The sequence below is a fragment of the Atta colombica genome, unplaced genomic scaffold, assembly GCF_001594045.1.
Source record: "Atta colombica isolate Treedump-2 unplaced genomic scaffold, Acol1.0 scaffold274, whole genome shotgun sequence".
NCBI lineage: Eukaryota > Metazoa > Arthropoda > Insecta > Hymenoptera > Formicidae > Atta > Atta colombica.
Window position 1 is genome coordinate 915,838 of NW_017259375.1, and position 14,035 is coordinate 929,872.

At 37.2% G+C, this 14,035-nt stretch overlaps 1 protein-coding gene across 1 annotated transcript in view; it reads left to right on the plus strand.

Annotated features, from left to right (window-relative positions):
• LOC108689650 (T-box transcription factor TBX20-like) overlaps positions 1-14,035 on the plus strand; it is a 71,355-nt gene that overhangs the window by 45,710 nt on the left and 11,610 nt on the right. The window contains exons 4-5 of the mRNA XM_018196507.1: positions 1,961-2,128; positions 3,291-3,367. Of these exons, the coding sequence (XP_018051996.1) occupies positions 1,961-2,128; positions 3,291-3,367 (245 nt within the window). The remainder of the gene's footprint in view (positions 1-1,960; positions 2,129-3,290; positions 3,368-14,035) is intronic.

Below are 14,035 nucleotides of genomic sequence, written 5' to 3' on the forward strand. Positions count from 1 at the left end.
TTGACAAATTAATTTGCAATCGTAACAAATAGATCAGTTTTTTAACAAATATGACATTTTTAACAAATGTGACTTTCCCTTGATTTGTTCCTTATAACAAAATTTCTTTCAGTGTATAAACATCTGCTCAGTTATTGTCATAGTCCATTTATTGTCTTGTTTTTCTTCAATAAATGGATTCATTTTGCACATTTTTTATGCGTAGTAACTACAGGCAAAGAGTTACATCTTGAATGGGATCTTAACAACAATATAGTTTCGGTTACAGACAGAGTTAATGCAACTGTCCAATAATTGCTGCTAAAAAAGTTAAAAATACATGAAATTTCTACAGGGAGTGTGGAGGCTATATTGAATTTCCAGATGAATATTGTGCAACAATAATATTGATCGTCTAAAGGCTGCTTTACTTTGTGTAATTTACTCGAAAGCGTAATTTGGATATTCTTGCGATTCACAAGATGCGAGTATCACGTTTAATCTTCAATGTCTAATTACTCTCTTCGTCTCTCTCTCTCTATCTTTTCCCTCTCAGGAGTTAATTTTAATCCAAACCCCCGATTCTAATCAACTTCGTATGTCCCGTCGCGCGGATTGCCCTCGAAAATGGCAAGGCGGAGGTAACGCGAAACGCGATGCGCGCGCGGTTGCTCGCGCGTTACATGATACCGTCGCGGGGAATTTGTTTCGTCGCGCCACATTGTTTCGGACAGGAAATCGATACGAGACTTCGCCCCGGTTGTAGCGCCGTGCGCTATCTACGGTATCTACCTGCGACAGAGCCCCCCCCCCTCCTCTCTCTCTCTCTCTCTCCCTCTCCTCCCTCTCTTTCTCCCCCTCTCTTTCTCTTGGAAATCTCACTTGAACTTTAACCCACCTATCTGCGCGACTTTTCCAAATGACACATCAGTCTTCGAGAAAAACTTGCGCAAAAACGAGACGCGATCGCTTTCATTTCTATTTGTCTAATATGGAGAATTAAGAGAATTTTCTGAATCATAAGTTTTTGCTACACTGAGAAAAAAATATTCGGTACTTGTGATTATATAATTGCATCATAAAATAATTATGATCCTTAATTAGAGCTCCATTTTTAATCTTACTATATTTAATACTTAATATCGCATAAATTTTTAAAATTTCAAAAAATAATAATTTCAGATTTTAAATCTTTAAACATCCAACTCCAATTTTTTTTAAGATTCATACAATCTTGGATCGTTTCATTTTGGAATTTATTGATTCAACTTTTACTTCTTTAAATTTTGTATAAATTATTATTGCTAATAATGTTAGCAATAATGATTATATTTTAGTTTTATCAAAAAATATAGTGTAGTTGACATTAAAAATGACTATGAATTATAATAATTGCAACCATTTTCTCTCGTATACATGATACAGATAAGATGTTGTTTTAGCTTAATTTTAAATAGATTTTGCTAAAGTTTAGCTCGAAACGAATTTTCGTTAACTGAGCGAATCGGGCTTAAACGATAGTGAATACTCCATGTTGCTACGTCGTTATATATAAGTTTTCTCTGTATTTATTATCTCTCGTGTCCATTAGGAAGATTACACTATGGACCGCTGTGACCCATTTCTAGAAATGTAAAGTCAGGCGAATAAGGTAGAGACGTCTTATCTTCCATTGATAATCTACTTGTGATAACTGGAGCCCAGCGTTTCACTTTTGAACACGAAATATATTAAGTATGGAGACATATAAACTAAATAATTACAGTAACTTATGATAATCGGCGACTTAAGGCGTGCGTTCGCGCGGAATATCGTCGCCGATCGTAGTGATAATCATATTTTATTGTTATTGTTATCGCGATGCAAGCCGTGCAATTCCGTTCATGGAATTCATTGAAGGAAAGAACGCGAAATCAATTTTTCGCGTTTAATCCCGTCGGGAGGAGCAATAATCAAACGGCAGATCTTTTCGTTGTTGCAGATTGTACTGAATTCAATGCACAGGTATCAACCGAGGATACACTTGATTCGTTGTCGACACACTGACGATAGCAGCTTGCATATCACCGACCTTCAAAAGGAAGAGCATAAGACGTTTATCTTTCCGGAGGCCATTTTCACCGCTGTCACGGCGTATCAGAATCAGCTGGTGAGTCCAGATTCGTCAAATACACAGTCGATTATACAGTGCAACGTTAATTCGCAACGAACACAAACTATTCGAATAGATCGTTGAATATTTGCATCGCGAGATTGAGGTTATGATTTTCGTATTAGTTTTTAAGACCTGCGATTTTTTTTCGTATTGCTTAACATTAAAATCGCGTTACATGATTAATCTATTCTCGATTCGAGATAAATCTGAATTTTTATTGGATGATTACAAGGAAGGTCACCATAAAAATAAAATTATTTGTAATTAATTATAATCATTATTTATGAAAAGTCACAAAAATATAAAACTCCACGTGGAATTTCAAATTAATTAAAAAAAAAAGAACTATCAAATGGATTAAAAATGACACAGCCGCGTTAAAAAGAAAGATCTTCTGTTCATCGTGGGTGCGATATTCACTGCCAGTGCTGAAACTATACAGTATACGTTACGTGCGCTATAAATTTTCAGCACTGGCAGTGAATATCGGAACGCATCCTATGTTAGACACACAGAAGTGACAGTCTCTTTCATTTTTTATTTATTAAAAATTTTTAATCATGTAACAATAAAATAAAAAGGAATATGAAGTCTAAACAACAAGCTCATAAGGATGTTATAAACGTAAACATGTATTCACTCTCAAAAGAAAACAATAATATGATACGTTTCTATATTATCGTTACTATATTAAAGCTGATATTCATAGTCTGTTCTTATTTTAAAACTAATATATATTATAATTTATTAATATCATAATTAATCATAATTAATATCTTAAGATATTAATACGGTTCTGTGATTAGCTATGACGTCTCAAGATTGTATTAAGATATTGTTTTAAATATAAGAATCGACTATGAATATGGACCTAAGTTTTCGTCAATCAACAGTATGTAACAATCTTTTTATTTTGACCTTCATATTCTTATATATATATTTCAATTGCTTTACAAAGTTTTCAAGTTTATTATGCAAAATATTATAATTAGCAGCAATTTCAGATTAAGATTTATAATAAAGTATTTCGTAATAATAAAGTATTTCTTTTCTTATAATATAAAATCTTTTTCTCCACATTTAAAAAATTTTAAATATTATTTAAAATCTTGAAAAAAATATAATCAAACTTGATGAAGGAGTATGTTTCTTGCAGATAACGAGATTGAAGATCGATAGTAATCCGTTCGCCAAGGGTTTCAGGGACTCATCAAGACTCACAGACTTCGATCGGTAAGTTCGAGTTCTTGTAGAAAAGACAGTAATACTTTCTCAATTCCATATTCAGAATTCAAGATTAAAAAAAAGGGATTTAATTAAGGAAGATTTGAAATTCGCGTTATATCGATAACTGATCGAATAATAATAATTCACGAAACTCGATTAAAATATATCTCAGCTGGCCTAGCAGCTAATCTGTCTGCGCCGCAACCGTCTCTCTTCGCCAGGGAGTTCCAAACCGTCCGGTCCCGGCGAATGCTTTTCTGCATAGCGGTGTAACGAGCAATCATAGCGTCCATTTATAACGGCCGGACGTTGATCGAGCGGCCGCTAAATTAAAACCTATATTTTCGAATGAAATATCTATAACTCCCGTGTCGGCACGGCGCCGACGTCCTACTGGAAGGGGTTAATTAAAACGCGATTAGAGTGTCAGCGCATACGTTATCCAGCCGACAATTTCCTCGATTTTTTCTCACGCGAATCATCCTCGGATCTACGAACGAATTAATTGCTCTCGAAAAACGCTCGAAAGAAATTACGAACGACGAAGGGTATCCCAATGTGCGATAAAGGTTAATTAATTATTAATCTTTATTATTAGTAATTATTAGTTTTTAAAGATGTCTGTACATCAGTTAAAAATTAAAAAATTAGTCAAAAAAGCTAATATCAACAAAAAAATTGTGGTTGTAAATACGTCCTGAAATGCAAAAAACAAAACAACAAATAAATCTTATAATGGTTTATGCAGCGAAATTATCATATTCTGCTGCAGTTTTAGATAAAAGTTTTATGCAGCAGCTTTTAAATTGTATTTTATTTTGCGTGATTTCTAATATTTTTGTTTATTAAAGTCTTTTCAAAATGATTTATAACCACAAAAAATTTATTTAATTATTACTTCTAATTATTACATACTTTATTATTAAAGATATTTATTTTGTTTTTTTTTTTAATAAAGAATTTATTTGATCAATTTGATTACTATTGTCTTATTTAGATACTAATACTTAGTATAGTAGCTCTTATAACATAAAAAATAATTCCAATCGAGATATAGAATTGCTACAGATAATTTATTTCTCTCCAAAGATATTAATTTTTTTTAATAGCTAAATCAAAAAGATAAATAAAATGAATAACTTTTTTAGCTTTTTTTAAAAAATAACATAGATGCTATTGTATAAATTATTATTCAAAGATGGTTCAAAAACTTTAACAATCTCGTTCTAATATTGGTATGTAAATCAAGGAATTTTCCTGTTTATTTTCTTTTGTCTCTTTCTAATATTAAACGCCACGTTCAATCGACTAGTATTCCGCCATTTTATATTTCCGGGACAAGTTTTTACGCGATCATCCGGCTTGTTTCTTGCATCGCGTTTCGCATCGCAAGGATCCGACCTATCGACACGCGGCTCTTCTCGATCGTCACGGCCGATCATTATATCCCATTAGAACGTCGGCACTTAATCGCACACGGCGCAGGCTAAATTATCGCTTAGATCTCTCGCGTTCAAGGCGGAAATTTACAACAACGTTAAACGTCGAAGCAAGTGAGATCGGCACCGAAATGAGCACGCGCACGCGGCCGATTCCAAATTATCCATGATCATCTATCTGCACGAATGACGATGCACCTGCTCATATATGCATTCCTTTTCTCTTTCTCTCTCCTCTCTGTGTTTACGTGACAGAAAAATATATATATATATATATATTTATATATATGCGAATGCATGTCAACTCTTTTTGTTCAGCGCCGCCGTCATCGCAAGATCATCTTTGATGTCGATGTTCTGTTGTTAGGGGGATTCTAAAGCCGTCTGTATTACCGACTAAATCATATAATTTTTGTATAACAAATACTTTTTTTTCTCTTTCACAGATTCGAAAATCCTTTTCCATTAAAGTATACGCGTTAATACGTGTTTGTGAAGTGGAGTTTATATTGAGAATGACCAAAAATTTTGAAATGATATTGATATATTTTTTACTGTTTCTTATTGTAACATGGCGTCTCAAGTAGTGACAACATTTGCTTGATACGAAAGTTTTGTAACTTATACTTACGAAATAGTAATTTACAAACACATAATTTGCATGAACAAATAATGTCGAGTTCTTAGAGTTAGACACTTTATTTAGACGACGAATTTGTTATACGAAAATTGACACGAACATACTGTGTGTATCATACATTGCGTGAGATATTAGTGTGTATATAAAGATATGTCAGTACGTTTGAAAAACAATAATCTCTGGTAACATCGTCGGAATTCTTCATTTTAAGATCCCTTTAACAGATGATTATACGATTAATCAATTATCAATTGTTGTTCATCGTGCTAATCGGATCTTCAAGATTTGATTTAAAGAGGGAAAGAGAAATTTTGGAATATATATATATATATCAAAGAATTCAAATTGCAAAATCTTTTCTATAGGATTCTAGAGGATTCTAAAATCTTTAAAAGTAATTTCAAAATGTAAACATAATGTATAAAGAAACAATTGAGAAAGACAGACATGTAATAAATAAAATATAATTATATAATAAGATGTAAACCATTAAAACAAATTAATATGGATAATCAATTTATTGTAATTCCAATTTAATTGTAATATGTATACTAATATAAAATTAACATAATTTGAAATTAGCGTAAGACACGGATGCATCTCTCCTCATATTGTTGTAAATTATACGCCACCGTATCAAGATTGAGAATTTTGTGTTCAATTTCCCGGCTTCTTGCTACAGTCTTGCGTTTAAAAATTGATTAGTCCGCCCTGAGAGAAGGCAGGAGCTTCAGTCGCGGGGTCTCGGATTCGGTACCATATTTTACGAAAAACCGTCTGGTGCTCTCGCACCGCCCACCGATCCTCAGAAATATATTAAGGAACGCAGCGCGCGTTAAGTGAGGCAGGACTCTCGTCACGCCTCTTCCAATTTGCACGTGATCGCAGCTGGGCCGCTGGATGCCACTTTCACGAAAACTCCCGATTTGGGCATGGCACCTATCTCCCGTGCAAGATCGTTTTGCGATTAATTAAGCTCATAATTCGGAACATCGCCGCTCGTAATTCGCGCAATTAATGTGATCGTGTTTTTCGGTCGGTCCCTGAAAAATCCGCGAAACTCAGCTGAACACGACCGTTCCGTCGTATCATTAATGATCCTCTCGATCGGCATCGAAAACCCAAACGGCATTTAAGTGTCGCGATTATCGCCTCATTACGATCGGATAAACAATTTAATTGCGTTTCGCTTCTCGCGAGGCAGGTGCTTCACTTCATGACGGGTATGTGAACGGTTTCATGATCATTAAAATGATGAGAAGAACAAATAAAAAATAAGAACGTTCGAAAAAGGGAGAAAAAGCAGAAAAAAGAGAAAGAGATGTAGTTTATAGTAATATTCTAAGACCACAACTTATTCCAGGAGAACGTACACACTAAGTAACTTAAATACATATATTGGGTTGTCCGGAAAGTTCGTGCCGACTATATAATTTAAATCTACGTTTCAATTTTCCTTCAGAATCGGTCCGATAGAATAATTTCGAACCAAAATTTGGTTCGAATACGTATACAAACCCTAAGCAATCCCCAGATACTTAATTAACAATAATCAACGGATTTCCGTATTTCGTTTAATATTATAAAAAATAATAATTCTGAATTAAATTTATTAATATTATTATACGAATATTTTGTACAATATTATTGATACTTTCTTTAAGCAATTCAAAGCAAACAGTCAGGAGGCTCAATATATCATTCGGATGATTAATATTATAATGATATTCAGGATCAAGTATTATCCTTATTTTCAATTATTAATTCTCTTCTGCATATATTGTCTAAGACTTGTTTATTAAATATGATAGCTTAATTCAGAATGTATGTATTCCAAAAACGAAAAACGGAACCTAAATTCTTACGATTTTCTGTCAAGACTTCAGACTACAGACTTTGAAAAATCTGAGTTCCTATCTCTTAATTCTTACTTTGTTGCAAACAATGTACTTTCGTCACAAATGCATAGTTAAATAGACATGACATAAAGCGAACATTAACCTAATACAAAAAATCTCTCTAATAATCTAATATCCTTTCTATCAATGTAAACTAAAATCTCGATTTAATTTATTCTTTATCTTTTTCTAATTTTTAGAACTCGCAAGATAAGAATATATAAAGATAAAAAAAACAAGTTAAACCAAGATTGAAGTTAATCTACATTGGTAGAAACGTACATAAGAATTACACAACGTTTATTCAAGATTAAATAGCAGGGATACAAGAACAAAGTAACGGAGAACGATCCTGAAACACGGAGCGAAGAACGAGAAGCTCGCATTAGGGAGGGAAGAGACGACTTTATTGGGTGTCCGTTATCGATTTGCGGACACACCGTATACATATACGAGTCGATTTGCATAAAAACCCTGCATCGCGATCCCCGAGAGATCGCCGCAAGTCGACGCCGTTAACAATTTAGTGGGCGTTGCTCGCGTCGATGCTCGCTCGGCTACCGGCGTGTCGTTCTTACTTATTAAATGAGGCCGAACGGTCCGATAACCGCCTCGCCGCGAGAAGAAGTCAGTCCATGGTGCGAAGAGGCAATTGACCGAGAAAAACCTACGAGCCGGCCAGCGGCAACGAAAAGAGGTCCAGTTGGGATGGCACCGAAGGGGGGACGATAAAAATAACGTGGCTTTTAATTACCGATCGATTTCAGCACCGTCGTCCCGCTGCGCGCTCTTGGAGCGAATATTATTATAGCACCATGGGTTTTTCTCGAGTGCTGCGTTTATTGTCAAGTATGCACATCGGATTATCGTCTCGCATATCTTTTTTTTTTTTTCAATTCTCCCCGGCGATTCTCCGTGCCCTGCGCCCCATCGCCGGGCTGATCATTAAAAAATTAAGTTGCGCGAAGCGCGTCCGGCAAAAACACGCGAACTTCTCGTTTACGATTATTAATAGCTGAAGCGCGCGATCTTCCCACTCGCGAGCTGTATGCTCGCCGCTCGAACGATCTGCGCGTGGCGCAGCAGAAAGAAATTCCGTGATGGATCGAGCCGTATACGCGCGATATTTTCATGTATGTACGAGTGCTACCCGACCTGAACGTATATCAAAGCGAATTTATGCCGTTTCTTTATTAAAAGGAGGCGTGCGTGGGAGAAAATGCAGGTCCAAGGATCGCAGGATCGGCGGAAAACGCAGGTCTAAGGATCGCAGGATGCAAACACCGAAGGTCGCGATAAATTTATGGTAATGGTCTCCAGGTTCTGTGAATGCTAAAATTCTTGGTTTGTCCCTAAGACCTCTGGAGTTAGGGATCGTTATTTTTCTTACAATTATTCTAGATTTTAGGGAACTCGTGCTCCTGAACTTTGCAAACATAAATGATCTTTTTCTTCGCCGTATCCTCGGATTCGTAAGTGATAGAATTGTGACATTTACTATATTTTCGAATACTTATATATATATATAGATATCTCTGAATTTTTAAAAATTTCTAGTAAATAATTTCCTAATTTCATATAATAAAATTGATAATTAAAAAGTAGTAATAATGATATATTTTCATAAATTCTACTGTTCTACTTACTTCTAATCATCAATTAAATCCTTACTTGGCGAATATTTAAAGTCGACTTTCTTGGAAGTAAAGTCTCATATGAAAAAGTTTTATTTTATGTTTTAAGTTTTATTTTCTTCTTATTTTTTTCATACACTCCTTTCTTAATTGTACCACTTGTAGCTCACGAATACATTGCATAACAAATTAATTTTTGATACAAATAAATAAAAAAGGATACAAATAAATAAAAAATTATATTCTAGATGAAACGGGTCTTGTTGTGTAATAAAATTTTTGCATGAATCATACAATTTTCAATTCAAACAAACTGCACGCCAACTATTTATTAGTCTTGAAACACAGTCCTAATTTTTCATCTGGCAATGGAAACAAAGCTATTTTTTCATCTGACAATGGATAATCTTCGAACTATTTACGCCGCACATTCTTTTCGTAACAGTAACCGTTAGATGTACCGTAAGTATTAGTCATCAATCACAGTCAAGAATTCTAAAAAAAATTTCAATTCTATTTGGCTAAGTCTTATAGTAAGTAGTTTTACGATTATTATTACGGAAAATGTGTGTGACAGTCCTAAGTCCATAGCATACAGAAAAATATAGGGCAATAAGACGTAGTAGTAGATAATAAGCAAGTTGGCCAATCACAGTAAAGAATGTAAGAATGTCCAAATATATAGCCTTTACAATCGATTTGTTTACGCATACTTACTTTCGTTCCATCGAGACGATTTCATGGCGAATCAAATAACAACGAGCTATGTGTGCATTTTAATGACTCCGCATCTTGGTTGCACGAGCATGATCTCGTCCTGGAATCACCATACCACGATCCTCCCTAAATCAGCACCTGCCTAACAGACGGCCGTTTAAATTCTGCACCATCATTCTAAGATTCGTCCGTTATCTCGAGCTCTCGAAAAGTTGATCGATTCGCCGCTTTGCATTCCGTTGAAAAGAACATCGCCATCGAAGTCGTTGAGTTCCGACCGCTATCGAGAATTATATGCCTCCTGCCACCCTCCCCCCTCATTTTTCGAAATTACTATACATGGAAATATGCTCGTAAACCTCGCTCGAGATAGATTACCGTGGGACTCTGTCGTTTGATAAAATCTCTTAGGGTTACTCCGATAACGCTGTCGCTCTTGGCACTGGGTGTGTCCGCTTGGGATCCTAACTTTGTTAGTTGAAGCAACTCTTCATAGCTAGTGCTAGCATGCGCATAGCTGATCAGAAAATTATCGATAGACGAAAATCATTCCGAATGATCGGGTATCGCGGAACTAATTTGGGGTCCCGTGATTCGATGCGGGTTCTTTATCAGTTCCCTAGACCTCCATCTCACCATTCGAGATAGCAATGTTTGTTGATAAACATTCATTCATGCAAAGACATGAAAATTTAGAAATTTCAAATTAATTATGCTATTCTGCATATATTAAAAAAAATAAAAACTGTATTTATGGGAAAGATTTATATCCGTACCACTGCAACCTTTTAGACGCGTAATTTGTAAGTGTATACATTTACACCCATGAGCAGTTAAACCTTCTGAGTACGTCGTCTAGTAATCTATAGATATATATCGAAATTATGTATATCTAAAAGATATACGAGTATTAGGAATATTTAGCAATCTATGAATCAAGATGATTTACATTTTCGAAGATGCGCGATGATTGTAAAAATTCATGGATTGATCAATATTTTCTGGCTATTGAAATTGCAATGCGCCGTATAGTAATACGATGCAACGTATGTTAACTCCAGATAATGCTGCGTTAGAAATATGAGCAATCTACAAATCTAGAGATGAGACAATGTTGTGCAAATATAACGCTACTACTCGAAAATATTTATCCATTCTGTCTTCTTTAATTACATAAAAAAGAGTGATTTTCAATTATTTTAATCTTGTAGATGTTAGGCTTAATAATAAGATTTAATTAAAATAACATTTTATTTATGCAAAGAGAATAGTAGAATTGCACTCAGACAAAGACAAGTGGTGTCACGTAGGTGACAACTAGAGATCCTCAAGAGTCTGGACATTCAATAGCTTATTGTTCACCATCTGTTCATATCTGAGATAAATATAACTCTGTATTACAAAGGATATAGAATGAGTCACATAAAGTTTACAGAAGTCTATGTATACTCTATAATATAGTCAAATGTTGCGATCATATTTGTCTTGAGTGACCAGATTCCTACTGAGGAGCTCTAGTAACACTATGCAGGTTTTATATATTATGTATGTGTGTGTAGTGAACAAACTATTTTACAGTTAATTAAACTAAAATAGTTCATTCAACTATGTATATTTCACATAATATGAAACTTGTATAGTATCATTCACATAATTACCATTATACTACATCTTTTTCTTTGAATGTAAAACGAAATTTAAGCGTACAAAAATCGGAATAAAAAAATTTTTAAATAGGGTAATTTTGAAAGAGCGCGTTTGAAATTTTGGAGAAGAGAGATTATAAGACCGGGCGTTCTGGGCGGAAGTTACTGACATTGAAAGAACTTGCGCGCGTCTTCGCGTTCTCCATCAGCCGATGACACCGGTCGTTGCCGTACTCGCTCCAGATAAGCACGTACGGTTGCGAAGATCGAAAGGGTCCAGCGCGAACGGACTCCTCCGTCCCGATGAGGAACGCCGGCAGTCGCCTCCACGTTAGCCGTACACGGATGCGCCGCTCCGGCGGCGTCCGGAGTTAATGAGAGAGCGGCCGTACGGAGCAATACGGCGCATGCACCCGCCCACTTCACGCCGGCGCTGATAGATAGATGCCCCTCCGGCCCTCTTTCTTTTACTCCCTCTTTCCCTTTTCTCTGCCTTCTCTTCTCGCGTACGTGTGTTCGGTCTCCTCCTCGTATACGTGTTCACGGCACAGCATTGCCGTCAACGTCGTGAAAAACATCAGCACGGACAGCCGAGGATCGCGAAATCGCGCTGCCTATGCAAAAGCGCGATGGCGGATGAGAAGCGCCGTTTTACGTTATAGATTAATGATTCAGGACTAGGCAAAGTCGTTAAGGTCTATGGGGAAAAGTAGACACTGAAATTATATGAAGTTATTATTCAGTTGTTTGGAACGATGATATTTGAATTTGTTGTAAAGTGTATTATCCAATATATTGTAGTTTGTCTAAAGTTGCGATTTTTGCTGAGTCTAACATTGACTGGTGATCAGATTCAAAATAGGAAACATTTCTGAATATTGATTGAAAATATAACAGATTTTCAATATTTATATGAGTGCAGTGATTTAATTATCCATGTAATTGCAAACAGCAGGTAAACTATTATATTGAGTATTAGGCTTGGACACAGTTATCTCATTTTATTATATTCAGAGAAATCCTAAACGTGTTGACATATGTATTCACTTCTTTCTTTCTTTTTGTATTTCTTGAACTTGTCAGAATTATTATAGAAAACACCATTTAGCATCATATATATTGAAATAGGAAACTTTGTATTAAAATTTACTAACCTTGTAGAATTTTTGGGACTAAACTTTAGGAAAGCTTCGAACATGAACATAGATTAATCTATATTTTCAATCATATGTTACGCTTTAATGATTGTATCTAAGAGATATTCATTCGCCAGAGTATCTGATATATTTTGGTCGCTACTCGCGCACAGTTCTGCGTCAGTCGCATCTCGGCCCGGTCATTTGGGCTCGCGGCTCGCCGTGGAAGCGCCTCGAAGAAAGAAACGGATGGTAACATAGGAGAAAGAGAGCGATTCCAAGTTCTCCCGGTTCCGGAGGGCAAGAGGAGGGCAGGGCATTCATCTATATTAGCTTCGAGAGCGGACGGCCTGTCATTACCGCTGCCGCTTTGGCTCTCTTCTTCCTCTTCTCCTCTCCTCTCCTCGCGAAGTCTCTCTATCTTTTTCGTCTCACTCGGCCTACCTCTTCTTTTTCAACTCGCACCTTCCCTCCGTCTTTCTCCCTCTCTCCTCCATCTCCTCGACACAACTACCAACATCAACCCCGACAATGCAGACACCTCCAACCGATACCGCCAGTCTCCTTGCCGGCCCATTAGCGGGCCACATTATCAAAGTGCCAGAGGGAGACGGACAGAGCGAGTCGCGGGGCACGGCGATGAACAAAGATGAAAAAGACTCCGTAGAAGACGAAGTAGAAGAAGAAGAGGAAGGAGCTGGAGAGGGCGAGAGAAGACACGGGAGGTGGAGAGGCAGCATCAGTGGCCGTGGCTGCTACGAAGCTAATAACCGCCGTTTAAAACGCAAAAACAAAGGTCTCGCCGTGCATCATCGGGGGCTTTAGGCCCGGTCAGGGGTACCCGCGGGAAGAAGAAACAGTAAGAGAGACGGAGGGAGGAGGCGGAGCAGGGAGAGAAACTCGCACACACTCGCACATACACATGCATATGCACACTCCACCATATATCGGCTGGCTATCCGAGGCGTCAGGGTCATTACCGGATCATTACCTACCATACCTACTGTGCGACGACGATGATGGCCCGAGCTTGCGAGCACCACCGACAAACTCTCGTCTCTCGTACACACATGTACACGTGTACGCACATCCCTATACATGCACGAGCGTTTCTACTCGCATCTAGAGCTCTGACTTCTCGGGCGTTAACGTTCTCTCGTACCTTTCTGTGCGCGGGTTCGCTCGTGTATGGGTATGTGCGTATAAGTGTGCGCGCACTCGCACACTCGCTCGTTCGACACGGCGGCGATCGCGCGTCGGCCCGCTCGGCGGCAGCCGGGTAAATTACAGGCTCGACCGTATTTTGTGTTGTCTTGTTGTTTTTCAACGCGCCGAAAGGAAATGAGCGAGCAAACGCGTCACGCCACCCCGAACCTGCTAATTTCTATTCATATTTTATGGCTATTAATTTCTTCGCTGTTACACTCGCTCTCTACCCGTTTGCCCCCCTTCGCCGCACTTCGCTTCACCTCGCTCTCTACCATCGTCTTCTCTATTTCCTCTCTCTTTTTTATTTTCGACTCTCTTCCGTCTCATTCTCCTTTTCTGTAATTCTTTTCTTTGC